This window comes from Sinohyriopsis cumingii, chromosome 9 (genome assembly GCF_028554795.1).
Source record: "Sinohyriopsis cumingii isolate HCF-2022 chromosome 9, ASM2855479v2, whole genome shotgun sequence".
Taxonomy (NCBI): domain Eukaryota; kingdom Metazoa; phylum Mollusca; class Bivalvia; order Unionida; family Unionidae; genus Sinohyriopsis; species Sinohyriopsis cumingii.
The window spans coordinates 107,700,848-107,719,128 of NC_142969.1; the positions used below are offsets into that span (position 1 = coordinate 107,700,848).

At 33.8% G+C, this 18,281-nt stretch overlaps 1 protein-coding gene across 4 annotated transcripts in view; it reads right to left on the reverse strand.

Annotated features, from left to right (window-relative positions):
- Nucleotides 1–18,281, reverse strand: part of LOC149792440 (uncharacterized) — a 132,500-nt gene that overhangs the window by 30,037 nt on the left and 84,182 nt on the right. For all 4 annotated transcript variants that reach the window (XM_089971015.1, XM_089971013.1, XM_089971014.1 and 1 more), the window contains 6 exons: nt 15,865–16,001; nt 13,591–13,797; nt 11,985–12,086; nt 9,257–9,455; nt 7,150–7,263; nt 4,352–4,467 (listed from right to left, as the gene is read on the reverse strand). In XM_089971015.1, coding sequence (XP_089827141.1) covers nt 4,352–4,467; nt 7,150–7,263; nt 9,257–9,455; nt 11,985–12,086; nt 13,591–13,797; nt 15,865–16,001 — 875 coding nt within the window. The remainder of the gene's footprint in view (nt 1–4,351; nt 4,468–7,149; nt 7,264–9,256; nt 9,456–11,984; nt 12,087–13,590; nt 13,798–15,864; nt 16,002–18,281) is intronic.

Consider the following 18,281-nt stretch of genomic DNA (forward strand, 5'->3'; position numbering starts at 1 on the left):
TAATGTAAAGGGATGTTGCTCATTGTAAGCAGAAACGTTTTTCTTCTAAGATAATTCTAACTCACAGGCAAATAGATGAAGACACATGATTATACGTGTCACACAAAATGTAACTTCTATTTTTTCTGCAATAACACAATCACTTTTCCCACCATCCAACAAATAATATGCTTTGACCCTCTACCCTAATAATAAAACTGCCTCGCTTATGAATTTGACATATTGACATTTTTGAGCTACATTATTAACATGACTTGAGTATAATGAGTAAAGCAAGATAAGACATGTTTGCACATTGAGTAATTCTGATATTCCTTTATCTAAACAATGCCTTTCTCATGAAGCAAAGAACTGAGTGATCACTGCTGCAGATATGCAGTACCAGTGACTTCTCAAGGCATTGGAAAACCATTGTTTGGCTGGAAAACAAATGTCCACTGACTGCAGAAGGTAGATGAATGTAACACATAGGTCATTTATAAAGGACATTTTCTGGGGGAAAATTATGATGACCATTTTGAAGAGGTGACTCCTGAGTAAATGTTACCATTAGGACAGGTTAGAATCTACACCCGTCTCACAAAGTAAAAGTCGACACATTCAACAAGAATGCTTTACACTGTCAGTGGTCACTGGCATGCCATACACTTAAGCTGAGGTCAGTGGTCACTGGCATGGCATACACTTAAGTTGAGGTCAGTGGTCACTGGCATGGCATACACTTAAGTTGAGGTGTTTTCCACTGTCAGTGGTCACTGGCATGGCATACACTTAAGGTGAGGTCAGTGGTCACTGGCATGGCATACACTTAAGTTGAGGTTCTTAATTCAGGAGGTATGTATGAGTCATTTGTCTGCTACACTACAGGCACAGTACTACTACATCTCTTCAAGGGATGCTTTTGTATTCAACATATTTTGCCAAGTATGATGGACATGCCAATTTATATAATATCTGAAGTAAGTACAATGAATCTTCCATTTGGAAATGGGTGGCTGCGGATAGCTTAGATGTCTCAGTGGAACCATTTTCATTTAACTCATTATTCCCTGCAGATTTTTGTCATTTTTGCCTGAAATTCAAGTAGGAAACACATTTTGAGGGCTATTTCTGAATACATCCTAATACATCAACTTCCAGCAGATTTTCCATTAGCCTAATGCCTAGTTGTGTTAGAAACATCATTTTCCATTGGTTATTTTGCTCGTGCATGAGCAGAAGAATAAAAGTTGGAGTTCTTTTTTTCTTTTTTTTTGCCTAATGAACCATCATTTTCGTATCAAGACCACTCTTTATTCCATATGCCCACCTTATCCTATAAACGTTCACTTGTCTGTATCAGATGAGACCAGCCTGTCTTAGATATGAGGACAAAAAGTCTAAAAATCCAAACACAAAATATTGGATTCTGACCACTGGCAAATTTTGGGTGAAAAAAAAAAATGGGTCCAAAATATTTGTTTTTTCCCTCTGTGATTTGTAGTGCAACTAAAACATCCACATTATTTGGTATTATTGTCGAGCAACATCTGTCTACCTTTCTATAATACCACCCACTTTAGTGTATCATACACGACCTTGACACTATAGAGCTCGGCAGTAGGCTACTACCTCCTGCTAAATAAACACGGCGCCTAGGGTTAATGAGTTAAGACCAACTAGACATCATAAAAGGTCATTTAGTGAAAACTCGGTGTTGATATAACCATCCATTCAGAGGAGTAGCAATAACAAAATTTTCAAGTTGATAACTGTTGTGGCCCTAATGGTGTTCTTTCATTTACTCCCAACCTTGGGATGAATATGTGTTTACAGTTTCATGGTAATCCTCCAAAGAATTTAGGGGAGGTAACTGATACAAATCTTTTACTATCACATGGGTGGATGGCAGACATCAGACAATGGATGACACAGTGGACAATACTATTACCTGCAATGAAATCACAGCATCAATATAATACATACAGAACCATACAAATAGAGTTCTGATGTTGACAGATGTTTCTGATTAGGACACATCCACACAAATCTGCTAAATGATGTTGACTCATAGAGGTAATTATTAATTAAATTTATGCAAAATCTACCTCTCCATGACCATGCATTTCACATCTGTTCACTTAATAAATTCAATTTTTGTTTAAGGTTAAAACATGAAACAGTTGTTTTGCATATATTTAATTGTCTTATAATGTGTGAATCAAAATAACATCTCTCAACTGATCAACAATAGATTGTTTTGGCTAAAGATAAACTCTGAGGATAACCAAATACTGGAACTGGGTTTTCTGTGGCTGCACCTAGTGGAAAGATAATCACTTACAATCCCTCATTATGCCCAATGCAAGTATTCAGCCATTAAACATCCCTCCACATGCGGTTTTCTGGATGTCCAGCGGAAATGGCATCACTTATATTTTGGATGTCCCTTGGTAACTAGTGCAGTCTATATCTTAGGAATATATTGTGCATGAATTATAGAGGGAGATGTGCATGTGTAGTACTATCTCATAACAGTACTCGATCAGTGACGTGTATGTATTGAGTTCCCTCATTATAGTACTCACTGGAGATGTGTATGTATGGTGTTCTTTCATAATAGTACTCACTGGAGATGTGTATGTGTGCAGTGCACTCTCATAATAGTACTCATTGGATATGTGTATGTGTGTGGTGCATTCTCATAATAGTACTCATCTGAGATGTGTATGTTTGGAGTTTTTTCATAATAGTACTCATTGGAGATGTGTATATGTGTGGTGTTCTTTCATAATAGTATTCATTGGAGATTTGTATGTGTGTGATGAGCTCTCATAATAGTACTCATTGGAGATGTGTATGTATGGAGTTTTTTCATAATAGTACTCATTGGAGATGTATATATGTATGGTGTTCTTTCATAATAGTACTCATTGGAGATGTGTATGTGTGTGGTGTTCTTCATAATAGTACTCATTGGAGATGTGTATGTATGTGGTGTTCTTTCATAATAATACTCATTGGAGATGTGTATGTTTGTCGTGTTCATTCATAATAGTACTCATTGAAGATTTGTATGTGTGGTGTTCTTTCATAATAGTACTCATTGGAGATTTGTATGTGTGTGATGCACTCTCATAATAGTACTCATCAGAGGTCCTGACATATAAGTCTATTTGATAAATTCATGTGATATCTTTATCATGTAAGACTATATTCAAGGTTTGATGAAAATTGGATAAAAATATGACTCTATGCATATCCACTTATGTCCAGGTGAGGTGAAAACATGGTAGCCCTGCATAAATTTAATAGCCATATCCAATTATGGACAGATGACCTAAAAACATGGTAGCCCTGCTTAAATTAGATAGCCATATCCAATTATGGACTGGTGAACTAAAACATGGTAGCCCTGCTAAAATTAGGTAGCCATATCCAATTACGAACTGGTGAACTAAAAACATGTTAGCCCTGCTTAAATTAGGTAGCCATATCCAATATGGCCACGTGAACTAAAAACATAGTAGCCCTGCTTAAATTAGTTAGCCATATCCAATTATGGACAGGTGAACTAAAAACATGGTAGCCCTGCTAAAATTAGTTAGCCATATCCAATTATGGACAGGTGAACTAAAAACATGGTAGCCCTGCTAAAATTAGTTAGCCATATCCAATTATGGACAGGTGAACTAAAAACATGGTAGCCCTGCTAAAATTAGTTAGCCATATCCAATTATGGACAGGTGAACTAAAAACATGGTAGCCCTGCTAAAATTAGTTAGCCATATCCAATTATGGACAGGTGAACTAAAAACATGGTAGCCCTGCTAAAATTAGTTAGCCATATCCAATTATGGACAGGTGAACTAAAAACATGGTAGCCCTGCTAAAATTAGTTAGCCATATCCAATTATGGACAGGTGAACTAAAAACATGGTAGCCCTGCTTAAATTAGTTAGCCATATCCAATTATGGACAGGTGAACTAAAAACATGGTAGCCCTGCTTAAATTAGTTAGCCATATCCAATTATGGACAGGTGAACTAAAAACATGGTAGCCCTGCTTAAAATGAGTAGCCAAACGAAACATGTATGTCATTCATATCATGGCTTCCTTGTAATTAGAGTGTAAAAAGATATTTTTCAGAAAAAAGGTAATGATATTATGTAGTATTCCACCTGTATTAAGCATATATGGTAGTCAAGATCACACAATCTGGTAGCAGCTGGTTTCTGGGTACAAATTTTGTTGCACCCTGATAAATACAGAAATGTATCAAATTGAAGCATGATGGTTGCACTTTAGTCTACACAGATCATAGTGGTAATTTAGTGCCTTAATAAAAATGAGTTACTTTCCATTTATTACCTGAAACCAGATTTTCTCTCCTCCCAGTCGGGATGTGGGCCATACAGGTTTATAGAAGCGAGCCACAATAATTCCTATGCTTGCCAAGGTCACCCAGGCAATAATCATCAAAATACCTGCAATGTATACACCCAGACTATAATCATCGAAATACCTGCAATGCATACACCCAGACAATAATCATCAAAATTCCTACAAAGCATACATTCTAGCTCAAAGAGGCATACAATAATGTAGATAAAATTGTCCACATAACGTATTTAACTTATATCATTACCAAATTAAAATAAATATAAGCAAGGTAAATTATACACCTTGAGAACAATAGAGCGAAACAACCATATTGATGTAATGTCATTATACCAATATACAAGATGTATCAGGGTTCATACTGAACTCTGAATGATAAATTCAAAAACTTTTCCCAAGGTCATAAGCATATAACAAAGGTCAGAAGTATATAGCAATGGTCATGCTCACTATAATTTACTCAGACTGAGAAACGTTTGTTTGAAAAGCAGAGTAATGAGAAAATAGACATTCAGGGGCCATAACTGTTGATGTGCATTGCGGAAAACAATACAGAATACAACTACTTTACAATTGTTAAGTTACAAAACAGTGCAATAATTTTCTACAAAAAACATTTTTACACTGAACAATAAAATGGTTATTCTCACTCTGAAAAGAAGAAATTAATTTGAATAAGATGTTAACCAAAATCAATACAAAATAATTCAATGTTACCAAGACATCAACTGCAAAAAGGAAGGACAGATAATGAAGGAACTTAAATTATTCCAAAAAAGAGAACAATGTAAAATAAAGATTAGAAGAAGAAAAGAAATGAACAATCAGGTGACAGGTATTTCTAAAGCTAAATTGTACTAAAGATACTTTGGATGACACCAGAATATGATATGAATTAGTAGCAACTGAAGTGAAAGGAAAAAAACAAAATAAATCTGGTTCAAATAAAAATATACATTCAAATTTAAGTCATAACATGCAGATAAATTTTCCTATGCTCAATCATGAGTAAGAAACAAAAATTTAGAAAGTTTCATATCATTTTTAAATTCGTATAACTGCAGTTCTTGATGGTATCATGACTACTGTATTGACATGTGCTTTCTACATGCTGAATTCTCTATCAATGAATTAAAGACATAAGTGTTATACTTCCAATTTCTGAGGTGATAAATCATCTTCCTATTGATTACATACTGGTAAGGCTCAAAGTAAGGGAATTTAAGTTTTGCTAGACCTGACAGTAAGCAACCACCATACGCTGACACCATGTGGTTTTTGACAAATTCCAATTTTGAGATAGTCAGTGCTCTCTGACCTAAAACCCTATCATGTCAAAATATCTAATGGTCATAGGAAACTCGGACAACAGTCTCTGACATGCAACTTTGCAGTTTCAATCTAACAAGACTTGTAAAGATTTATAAAGCCTCATTTTGAAATATGATAAGCCAAATCCTAATGGTTCTAACATTTATACAAATCACTCTGAGAGAACTTGGACATCATCCCAATTTTCTAAATTTACCTATAATAGCATAAATAAATGGTGACAACTGAAACTCTACTAGCCATTGGACTATTGATATTATGAAAACTGAGAGAAACTTTACCAGCCATTGGACCCAAAACAGTGACATAATCTTTACTTGCCACTGGACTATTGACATGATGAAAACTGACAGAAACTTTACCAGCCATTGGACCCAAACAACTGACAGAAACTTTACTAGCCAATGGACAATTGACATGACAAAAACTGACAGAAACTCTACTAGCTATTGGACCACTGACATGATGAAAACTGACAGAAACTTTACTAGCCATTGGACCAAAACAACTGACAGAAACTTTACTAGCCAATGGACCAGTGACATGATGAAAACTGAAAGAAACTTTACTAGCCATTGGACCATTGACATGACAAAAAGTGACAGAAACTTTATTAGCCCCTGGACCATTGACATGATGAAAACTGACAGAAACTCTACTAGCCACTGGACCATTGATATAATGAAAACTGACAGAAACTCTACTAGCCATTGGTCTATTGACATGATGAAAACTGACAGAAACTCTACTAGCCATTGGTCTATTGACATGATGAAAACTGACAGAAACTTTACTAGCCATTGGTCTATTGACATGATGAAAACTGACAGAAACTCTACTAGCCATTGGTCTATTGACATGATGAAAACTGACAGAAACTTTACTAGCCATTGGTCTATTGACATGATGAAAACTGACAGAAACTCTACTAGCCATTGGTCTATTGACATGATGAAAACTGACAGAAACTCTACTAGCCATTGGTCTATTGACATGATGAAAACTGACAGAAACTTTACTTGCCATTGGACCAAAAAAACTGACAGAAACTCTACTAGCCATTGGGCTATTGACATGATGAAAACTGACAGAAACTTTAACATTTTAATGACTCTTTTCTTTAAGTTTACCTATTAATGATACATGTACTCCCATATAGAGAACACCTATTTATTGAGGATTCCTGCAATTTTTATTTATTCTTAAGTTTACCTGTTAATTTTACCTCCATACAGAGGACACCTGCTTATAAAGAACAACCTTTAACAATTATATTTCTTAAATTTACCAGCTCAATTTATGTCTATCAAAGGGACATCTATATATAAAGACATTTCTTTGAGCTTTGTTGGTAGGCAGGCTTCAGTGCATATTTCCTTATAGACATGTTGTATAGGTACTTTTGTCCACAAGCTATATTTTTGATGGTATCTTACCATGAATTCTGATCAAAAGTTCCCTGACATTGGAGGCAGATAGATCAATCATAGACTGTAGATCAGCCTTGACTGCTGAGGACTTAGGAAGGTTACTGTGAGAACTCTTGCTGGCTAAAAAGCAAAGCAAAGTACAGGCTCAAAAATTTGTTAACTTTCATACTGCGAATGAACAATAGTCTGAAATTTAAAAAATGTTGTGGCAATAGGTATATGATTTCTGTAAACTGAGTAAAACAACTAAATCTTCTGCAATTTCATTCATCTTAATGACAACACAGACATAAAATATTCATATACAAGTGAGTAATTTGTAAAATTTGTATGTTACAAGCAATGTTCCCTCTTAGCTGTACATGTGTGTGCATGCACACAGGTTGAAAACCAGTGCACACAAGAAAACAAAGAGTGCACACAAAATAAATGATGAAATTTGTGTGTGTACTGTTCAGCTACTTAATGTAAATTGTCATACTAAACCTTACAAATATCAAATAGCGCCATGCAATGATTATTATTCTACATTATTTTTGGCCATGTGACTCATGTGTGACATGATTAATCATCATTCCGCACTGCCTAATTTCCGGTATGTTCATTTCTGAAAGTCACCACTCACTAGGTTGTAACTTTTAATAATAGTAGTAATATTAAATAAGTTCAACAGCAAAAACCGGTATGATATGTCACATTCTAAAGGTTTCAAACACAAATGAACATCAGCATAATTTAAAAGCAAATAGCTGAATGAGGTCATCAAAAGTGAATCACCGAAATGTTACCGCATGGAGAACTTAGTGAAATATTCATGCACAATGATGACAATGGCGTCATCTGCTTCTTTTGCTGAGATGCAAATGTTACAGGAGAATTTGCAACTGGACAGATGTGGGATGATGTATGGAAGCTGGATTTCTTAAAGTGTGAACGTATCAAGTAAGTCACATTAGCTCGTGTTCAAAAACTCTGAAATAAAAATACCAAACAGGAAGGATGACCTGATATGAAAGTCAATCTGAAAAGACAAGAAGACCATGTAATCTTGAACACAAGCGGTCAAATTGATAGGAGATCAAAGTTCTGATTGACAGCATCATTTTGGTGATCTAGAGAATGCAAGAAGTGGACACGAATTCCATATTAACCTTCACAAAGATCTGGTGTGACCATTTGGGTGACAGATTTCCAGAGAATGATGTACAAGAGTGGTCAGCTTTTGATTGTGCAGCACTTGCCCAGTGTGATATCAAAATTGGTATTGAGCAGGTTAAGAACCTATGTGCAAAATACAAAGTCATTCTTGGTGAAAATACCAGTATGTTGTTGTTATTGTATCGTTTAATGCCATTTTTCAGCACACAATAGGCTATACATGGCAGCCAGTATTAATGGTGCAGGAAGAACCTGGGAAAACCCCGGAAAGAACCACTGACCCACAAGAAGCTACTGACAAGCTTTCTCACATACCCACATTGGCCAAATCGGAGACTCGAACCATTGCAGACAGAGGTGAGATGGCAATGATCCATAATGGAGAGTACTTTAGACCACTCAGCCACTCTGGGTCCCAAAATACCAGTATGTATTATTGAGCAATACATAGATTACAATAGTCTGCAGTTAGAGAAAAAAAAATAAAAAGTGAATTGACCTGAATTTTCAGGATATGGTCAAATATGCACTTCAGAGTGAACAGTTTTCAAATCTTGCAAAGTTGATAGATATTAAGGAACTTTCCTGGCATCCAGTGCAAAGTTGAAAGATATTAAGGAACTTCCCTGGCATCCAGTGTGGACTGTGGACATGGCTTAAGTTTAATTAATGCTCTAAAGACAAAGTTAAGGAATCAATATGTCTAAGACAGTCAACTGCGTAGTGTGCACTGTGCACACATTTTTATTCTGCTTCTGAAATGTTGCACATAAGAACTTTTCTGTGCACATGCCTCCCAAAAAGTTAGAGGGAATGTTGGTTACAAGTATTTTTTTAATTGAATGATTTTGTGGACATTTATTGATTGGAAAATACTGTGATAAATTGTAGATCAATGATTTTTATAAATGGAGCCATGATGATGAATATATGAATCTTCACAAAGAATGCATACTTGTCGATCCAGCTGTCCTCCCAAAGGCAAATAAAAGATACCAGTCTTCATTCAGATCAAAGAAAGTATCGACTGATACAGCTGCTCTTTTCTTCCTTCTACCATTTGAAATCAAACTAACTGTTTTCAGACGAGAAAAACTGCATGTAAAAATTCCATCTTCCACCTTTCCAGCTTTGTTATCTATCCCATAAGTTGCCTCGATAATAAAACAGAAAATGGGATTAGCTTTATATCACCATGTCCGATATTGTCATTGCTAAAATGTAATGATTAAGATGAATTGGAAAATGATTCCTATAAAGCATAGCAGTCTTCAATTAACATCTTCAATTAACATATTCAATTAATATCTTCAATTAACATTTTCAATTAACATCTTCAATTAACATCTTCAATTAACATATTCAATTAATATCTTCAATTAACATCTTCAATTAACATCTTCAACTAACATTTTCAAAATTTCATGCATATTGATTTTATTTTATTTCATGATTTAAATTTGTGCATCTGTATTTAGAGACAATTAAAAGGTCAGAAATATACATCCAACTTTCAAAGATTACTTAATGGGTTGACAATAATTAGGGTGATGTTGCATGTCAAATTCTGCTGTGGGAGAGTCCATTTAGTTAATCTGCATAGGTAAAGGACACAAAGTAGAACAACCCAATTCATCTGAAGTACATCAAAGACACATGTTGAAGAACAGATGTTATTACACATCAATGTGTTGAATGAGAAAGATGAAGCCAACAAAGTTTGTGACCAGAAGCAATATTTCTTTGAACTCAGAATTTCACTCCTTAGATAAAATTCAAAGCATGATTACTTCAGATGTCAGAATAATATTAAAGTATGATGATTCATTTTTGACGAGTGTCGTCCAGGAAGCAACATACTATCAGCAAATCAAAAATAAATTTCAAAAACTCCAGAGGATAATTTATTTCTCTGCACATACTGCAAGCAACATATTGACATAAGTGTACAGAATACATCATAATAAGAACACATCTGACATGCTGAATTGAACATTCCAATTATTTCTCTTTATTATTATTTGTTATCTTGTTGAAATACTAACATTTAATTGGTCCATGCTTTTCACGATGATTTTAGCCAGGAAAAGGACTGATTAAAAGACAATAATAAGCACATGCTTGATTTGTATTGATAAAAGCATTAGCACCCAAACTGGAGAGTGGCATTTATTACTACTGTATTAACTGTAAAGACACCATTAAACTTTAAAATATTATGTTCTCCCCTTTTCCCCAATTAAATGGTCCCAGCTGTGATATATATATATATATATATATATATATATATATATATATATATATATATATATATATATATATGCAGTCTGACCCCGATATAGTATGTTTTGTTATAACACAAATTCAAATATAATACCATTGCAGCATGGTTCCAGACATTTCATATTCATATACTTTTCTCATACACACAAAAATTTTGTTCTTTATCTATTTATCCATATTTAGCCAAACATGCAAATCTATGATGATCAGCTGACATTTCTGACATTATGGTCATCCTTAGCAACTCAGTTCTGACCAGGATTCACTCAGAGAATCCAATAAATTACATTTTATAGTGAGTGACCTAGGCTATAGTATGTTTTACAGTGAGTGACCTAGGCTATATATGTTTTATAGAGATTGACCTAGGCTATATATGTTTTATAGTGAGTGACCTAGGCTATAGTATGTTTTATAGTGAGTGACCTAGACTATATATGTTTTATAATGAGTGACCTAGGCTATATATGTTTCATAGTGAGTGACCTAGGCTATATATGTTTTATAGTGAGTGACCTAGGCTATAGTATGTTTTATAGTGAGTGACCTAGGCTATAGTATGTTTTATAGTGAGTGACCTAGGCTATATATGTTTTATAGTGAGTGACCTAGACTATATATGTTTTATAGTGAGTGACCTAGACTATATATGTTTTATAGTGAGTGACCTAGGCTATATATGTTTTATAGTGAGTGACCTAGACTATATATGTTTTATAGTAGTTATCAGTACACAAAGTAGCTATTTAGGCAATATCAGTTTTCAAAATTGGGTACAGCTATTTGAGCTGTATTCAACTGGAATGTATTGTTCAAAATTGAAATATTAAAACAGTACATTCCAATGAAGTAGTAGTAGTTTTTGGCAGCCAATAAACATGCATACATTTAACTATCTTTAATATAGGCATTATACAGCTAATGGAATTTAGAATAATTTTCTTTCTAAAATTCAATATATTAAAAATGTGTACTGAGAGGGTCACCTAGAGTGGTCAATTTCACACTTTCATGAAGGCAGATACTGTATCCAATAAATATACGATGATATTATATTTCAAAACCAAAGCATTACGGAATGTTCAGTGCATTCTACTTTAATGCAAAATTTGGCAACAGCTATTTAAAAAAAAATATTTACAAGAACAGGGCAAAAAAGCTCGTGGGGTGTAGATGGATGGATGGATGGATGGATGGATGGATGGTGAAATCTTTTCAGGTCAATTTGGAAGAATAAATGTATACCATTACTAAAATAATGTCAAAGAAAAATGATTCTAGAAATGTCTGGATGAAAAATGATTCTAAAAGTGTCTGGATGAAAAATAGATTTTATGTGTGATCATTTTTAGCTGGATTTCAACTGGAAACAAAAAAAGAAGCTTCTGGTTTATATTTACATTACTCAGTGCTGCATTCGACTTGGGATTTTTTGTGTTGTATGAATTGTACATTGTTATCACACCATTCATAACTGAACAATCCATGACACTGTCATCTCCCTGTAAGTAACAGAACTGTAATAATGTTAGTGGTTGTACATTTTAATTGCATTGGTATTTTAAAAAAAGTTATGGCCATACACAATGAGTACCAACAATATCATCTGTATGTATCCAATTATACCATCCTAAAAAGGAATATAAGTAAATTATAACGAAAAATTATTTATTATATACTTAAGTGTGAAATATAGAAAGTTATCTGAAAAACAATTTTATTATTATTTTTTCCTATATTTTCACATGTAAAAAATATATCCTTATATTTTTACATCTGAAAATATAAGATTTGCCATCATGCCAGGTGAAGATTGTGTGTCTACAGATATTAGCATGTCATGAGCAAGAACTGTTACAATTCTATGGTCATAAACTAATTAACAGAAAAGAAGCAAAACCAACAAGTTTTGTAAAACATAACAAACAATTTAATTATCAAAGTTATAAATGAAAAATGTGAGAGGAACTTACGGTATTATGAATTTAATCCAAACTAATCTTTACAAATGACTGTCCTAAATGATGGAAAAGTTTATAATAAATTTCAATTCTTGAAATGTACTGGTCCTATGTGAACCATGATGTTGTAAAGATTGTGTTGTCCAGAATTCCTTTGAATAATTTGTAACAGTACCAGAATAATAGTATAGTCCAAATAATGAGCATTTTCTATTTCCACTGAACAGTCCAAACAATTGTTTTTCCTCTTGAATAATATCTAAGTCCAACATAAAACACCTCTGCAGACTTACAACAGGAACACAAGAAATGTGATTGACTACAAAATTGGAATGAAACTGATTTCTCTGTCCTCTCTTTATATACACTATCTATTGCAGCTGTATTTCACAACAGACCCAATGTGACAACTAACACTACTCATATTGTACAGCTTTTGTCTATTTTATGTAATTTAGTCCAACCAATGGGAAGTTACAGAATTATTCAAGAAACATTGAAACCACATCAGGCACAAGAAAATTAAGCCATAAGCACCAGTGAAGTCTTTATTTTAGATAATTATTAATAATTGTCAACATATAAGTAAACATCTATTTATAGAGCCTATGCAAGACTGAAATCTTAAGATATTCAGGTCATGTATGCAAAATTTATGCATGATTTGCAGCCATGAATACAATTTAAACAAATTAGATAAAATCATGTACCAGGAGTCATAAAAAATATAGATATACATAACAGAACAAATATATAGAAAGTACATTACATTTCAGACATGGAAAATAATTTTCACTGAAGAAATTTGACTAACTGATACCAACCGCTTCTTCATAAAGTTATTTCCCTTTACTTCCTTAACAATAATGATAAATCCACTGGGATGCATTGTTGAATTGGACTTGTTATTAAAGCGGTTCAAATAGTTTACAAAATGTTAAAAAAATTACTGTGACAGATTAGGTCAACCCAATCCTACCACTCTATATGTGGGTCAATGATCTCTATTCAATTTTTTTATATAAAAATGTAGTTATATTTTCACCATTAGTCTGTCTTTAGACAACCCAATTGACACCCAGTAGTTGTCCATTCCAGGGATTTTAGCTTTCATCTCAAAGTTGATACTATTACCCCCAGTGTCAGCCCAGGTTATGAGAAATGTCCAGGAGGCACCAAGGTCGCAGTCATGGAAACAACCTTTGGTCCTCCCACAAGCAGGGTCCTTGCAGGTGCCTCCCCTAGGTAAAGTCTGTTGAATAGGAAAATCAAAAGAATAGAACTCTTTTATGCAACCAAACTAAAGATGACTGCAAAAAAAACAGAAGAAAACAAAAGTAGAAGGAAATGTGAAAATGAGGTGGAGGAATACAGTTGAATGTGTAAATCTCGTCATCAGGAAGAACATATTTTGACAAGACAAGAACAAATTACCAAATATACAACAAAAATATAACTACTTACAACCTGAAAAGGAATTTTAACAATTGGTTCGATTCTTCTTTTCTAGGGTGACTGCCAACTGATCAATGGACTATAACAAATGTAAAGTACCATGCATAGTCCTTTCTAGGATGACTTCCAACATCAATGGACTATAACAAATGTAAGGTATTATACATAGTCCTTTCTAGGATGAGATTCAAATGATCAGTGGACTATAACAAATGTATAGTACCATGCATAGTCCTTTCTAGGATGACTTCCAACTGATCAAAGGACTATAACAAATGTAAGGTATTATACATAGTCCTTTCTAGGATGAATTCCAACTGATCAATGGACTATAACAAATGTATAGTACCATGCATAGTCCTTTCTAGGATGAGATTCAAATGATCAGTGGACTATAACAAATGTAAAGTACCATGCATAGTCCTTTCTAGGATGACTTCCAACTGATCAATGGACTATAACAAATGTATAGTACCATGCATAGTCCTTTCTAGGATGACTTCCAACTGATCGATGGACTATAACAAATGTAAGGTATTATACATAGTCCTTTCTAGGATGACGTCCAACTGATCAATGGACTATAACAAATGTATAGTTCTATACATAGTCCTTTCTAGGATGATATCCAACTGATCAATGGACTATAACAAATGTATAGTACTATCCATAGTCCTTTCTAGGATGACTTCCAACTGATCAATGGACTATAACAAATGTATAGTACTATACATAGTCCTTTCTAGGATGACTTCCAACTGATCAATGGACTATAACAAATGTAAAGTACCATGCATAGTCCTTTCTAGGATGACTTCCAACTGATCAATGGACTATAACAAATGTAAAGTACCATGCATAGTCCTTTCTAGGATGACTTCCAACTGATCAATGGACTATAACAAATGTATAGTTCTATACATAGTCCTTTCTAGGATGACATTCAAATGATCAGTGGACTATAACAAATGTAAAGTACCATGCATAGTCCTTTCTAGGATGACTTCCAACTGATCAATGGACTATAACAAATGTAAAGTACCATGCATAGTCCTTTCTAGGATGACTTCCAACTGATCAATGGACTATAACAAATGTAAAATACTATACATAGTCACTTAGAAGCTGAATCCAAATGCAAATTTAGAAATAATGCACTGGCAGATATGGGTCTATGCAATATGTTCAGAGTAATCAGTAGAACAAACAACATACACCCTAATCTGCTGTCACATTATGGTAGAACAGATAATGATCTTTATTGTTTGCAGTTTGATTTGACTTTTAAGCAAGTAAATATGGAACATATAACACATATCCAGGAAAAAAATAATCTTACCTGATAATAAAAACACATGTTATATTCTATTAATGTAATGTTACATCCACAAATTTGAGCTAAAACTGCAAAATGATGAAACAGTTGTTTTCCTTCGACCAAATTGACCTTGCAATGACCTCTAAATGATCTGTGGCTTCTGGTCACAATTTTATTAAAATGTCTTTTAATTCAAATTTAAAACTCGATCTGACTGGTTACAATTAAATATGAGTCTAACAAGATGCTGAACTTTAGATCTAGAGAAAAGTAAATTATAATATTTTATTTCCTCAAAGCAAACAGAAAACAGTTGTACAGCAATTTCAAAGACCTATAATAATACTGTCTGTCATTTCATGACCACTACATCTCACCCTTGCAACTTTTGTTGCACATGCAGAGAAAAAGAAAAATCTAAATCACAATTACTGCCACTTTTAGGGGTCAATTTGTACTGCCACTTTTAGGGGTCAGTTTGTACTGTTACTTTTAGGGGTCAATTTGTACTGTTACTTTTAGGGGTCAATTTCTACTGTTACATACGGGACTCATGGTTGTGGTTGTAGAACGTGGTGTTTCTTGGGTGGAACCAGTGTAAGGAGAAGAGATGTCTCTCACTGTCTGGAAGTCTGCCATTCCACTGGAAATAGCTGGTGGTACTGCATGCATGTTTTTTTTCACTGAAATAGGAAAAAAGAACCTGTCCTGAAAAGAAATGAGCCAAATACAATGAAAAAGAAAAAAGAAAACTGAAGAGGAATGAGTTAAAACACTGAAATAGGAAAATTAAACATGTACTCTAGATGAATGAGTGAAATAAACTGAAATATATAAAAAAAATATCTGTTCTGTACGGAATAAGTGAAATACACTAAATTAGGAAGGAGGAACCTATAGCAGTCAGCAAAATAGGAAAAGGGAGGAATGAGTGAAATACACTAATGATAAAAAAATAATAATAATAATGACTTTATTTAAAGAGGGTAACACAATTAGCTAAGAACTAATCTACCTTGAAGCCCTCATACAAAGGAATATATTTATTTTAGCTGCATCTCTGAAGCCACTGGATATATTGGGTTTGGAAGAAGGAAATAGAGTGGGCATTTCTAATCTCAACTGGAATACTATTCCAGAGCAAAGTTTCAGAGTATTGGAAACTTTCTATAAAAAATAAATCCTTATTTGGTTTGGGAATTTTATACTGTTTGGTAGACATCGATCGAGGTGTATTTCCAGGTAGTCTATACTGGAATAGTTTTGCAAATATTTAGGATCATTATTATTGGATATCCTGTACATTAATTTGGCTTTAATAGGTAATATTTTAAACTTTCCAGCTAAACTTTCCTTGCATTCTTTCTGGATTGATATTAGACCAAATGCTCTTTTTTGGAGATATTCCTGCTTTGCTGTGTTTTTATCATTTGAATTACCCCATACTGTATTATAGTAGTCTAAACAGGGTTGTATGTAACTGCTATAAAATAGCTTTTTGTGCCTTTCATGGAGAAAATGTCTTATCCTACTAAGAAGACATAAATTTTATTTGACTTTTTTACTGATATGTTTGATATGTTCAGTCCATGATAGGTTATTATCTACCAAAACACCAAGTAGTCTATCATGACAGACCATTTGCAAATTTTTATCCTTCCATGTCAGACATAGTTCATCACTATCAAGATTTGTCCTTCTTTGCCATGTTGAGATAAGTAATAATTTAGTTTTACCAGTATTTACCACCATGCCATTGCATGTGCACCAGTTTTTTAGTTTGTTTAGGGCATTCTGTAAAGAAATTTTGAGTTCATGCTTTGTGTTTTGGACGTTTGACAATCTTGTGTCATCTGCATAGAGATCTGTAGATGATATTGAGTACCTTAGTAAAAGTGGTAGGACATTAATAAATAAAATAAATAGTAATGGACCTAGAACTGAGCCTTGTGGTACTCCATATCTAACTGTTCCAGGTTCAGACAGAACATTATTTATATGTGTTCTCTCACTTAATATGAAGTAAACCATCTAACTCTGTTTCCATCACATTGGTAGATTTTCAGTTTCTTCAAAAGGATTACATGATCCACCATGTCAAAAGCTTTCCTGAAATATGCAAAATTAATACAGATTATATTATCCTACCTCGATCAAGTACTTGAAGCCATGTATCAGTTAGGTAGATCAAGGCAGTCTCACATGAATATTTCTCTCTAAAGCCTGGTTGATTAGGGTGTAACAGCAAGTGCTTGGTTAAATATGACATGAATGAGTCATGGACATGTTTTTCAATCAATTTTGACAAGTTTGGTAGTATTGAGATTGGTCGGTAGTTATCAGCATCATCCTTAGAACCAGATTTGTGAATAGTCTGGAGTTACTTTTGCAGTTTTCCATATTTTGGGGATAGATGAGATTTCAATACTTAAATTAATTATGAATGTTATGCTATTTACAATAGCAGAGACAGAAGATTTAATGAGTCGTGGATCAATCTGATCCAGTCCTGTAGCTTTCTTGGTATTAAGTTCACTGAGACATTTTTTAACAAAGATTTTTGATACTGGTGGGATAGAGAAACATACCTCCTTAGAGATTTTGCTGCTGCAGAACTTTTTCAGTTCATTAAAGTTGTTTTCCATCACTGATTCTTTTAATTTTGTGGTATTGTTGGTGAAAAAACAATGTCATTGTCATCAGTGACTATGAAGTCATTTACCAGAAGTGAGTGAATTTTATTTGTCTGATCTTTGTGTGTTCCTCCAGTGAGTTCATTGAAGACTTTCCAAATGGAGTTTGTGTTGCTCTTTTTGTTTTCAAGCAATGATTGATAATAAGTTTTTGTTAGCTTTTTAATCATTCTTGTTATTTTATTTCTCCATACTTTATATTGTGCATGGTCTCCCATAGCCTTGAATTGGTCTCGTGTTTTCAAAATATCTAGGATTTCATTAGTAAGC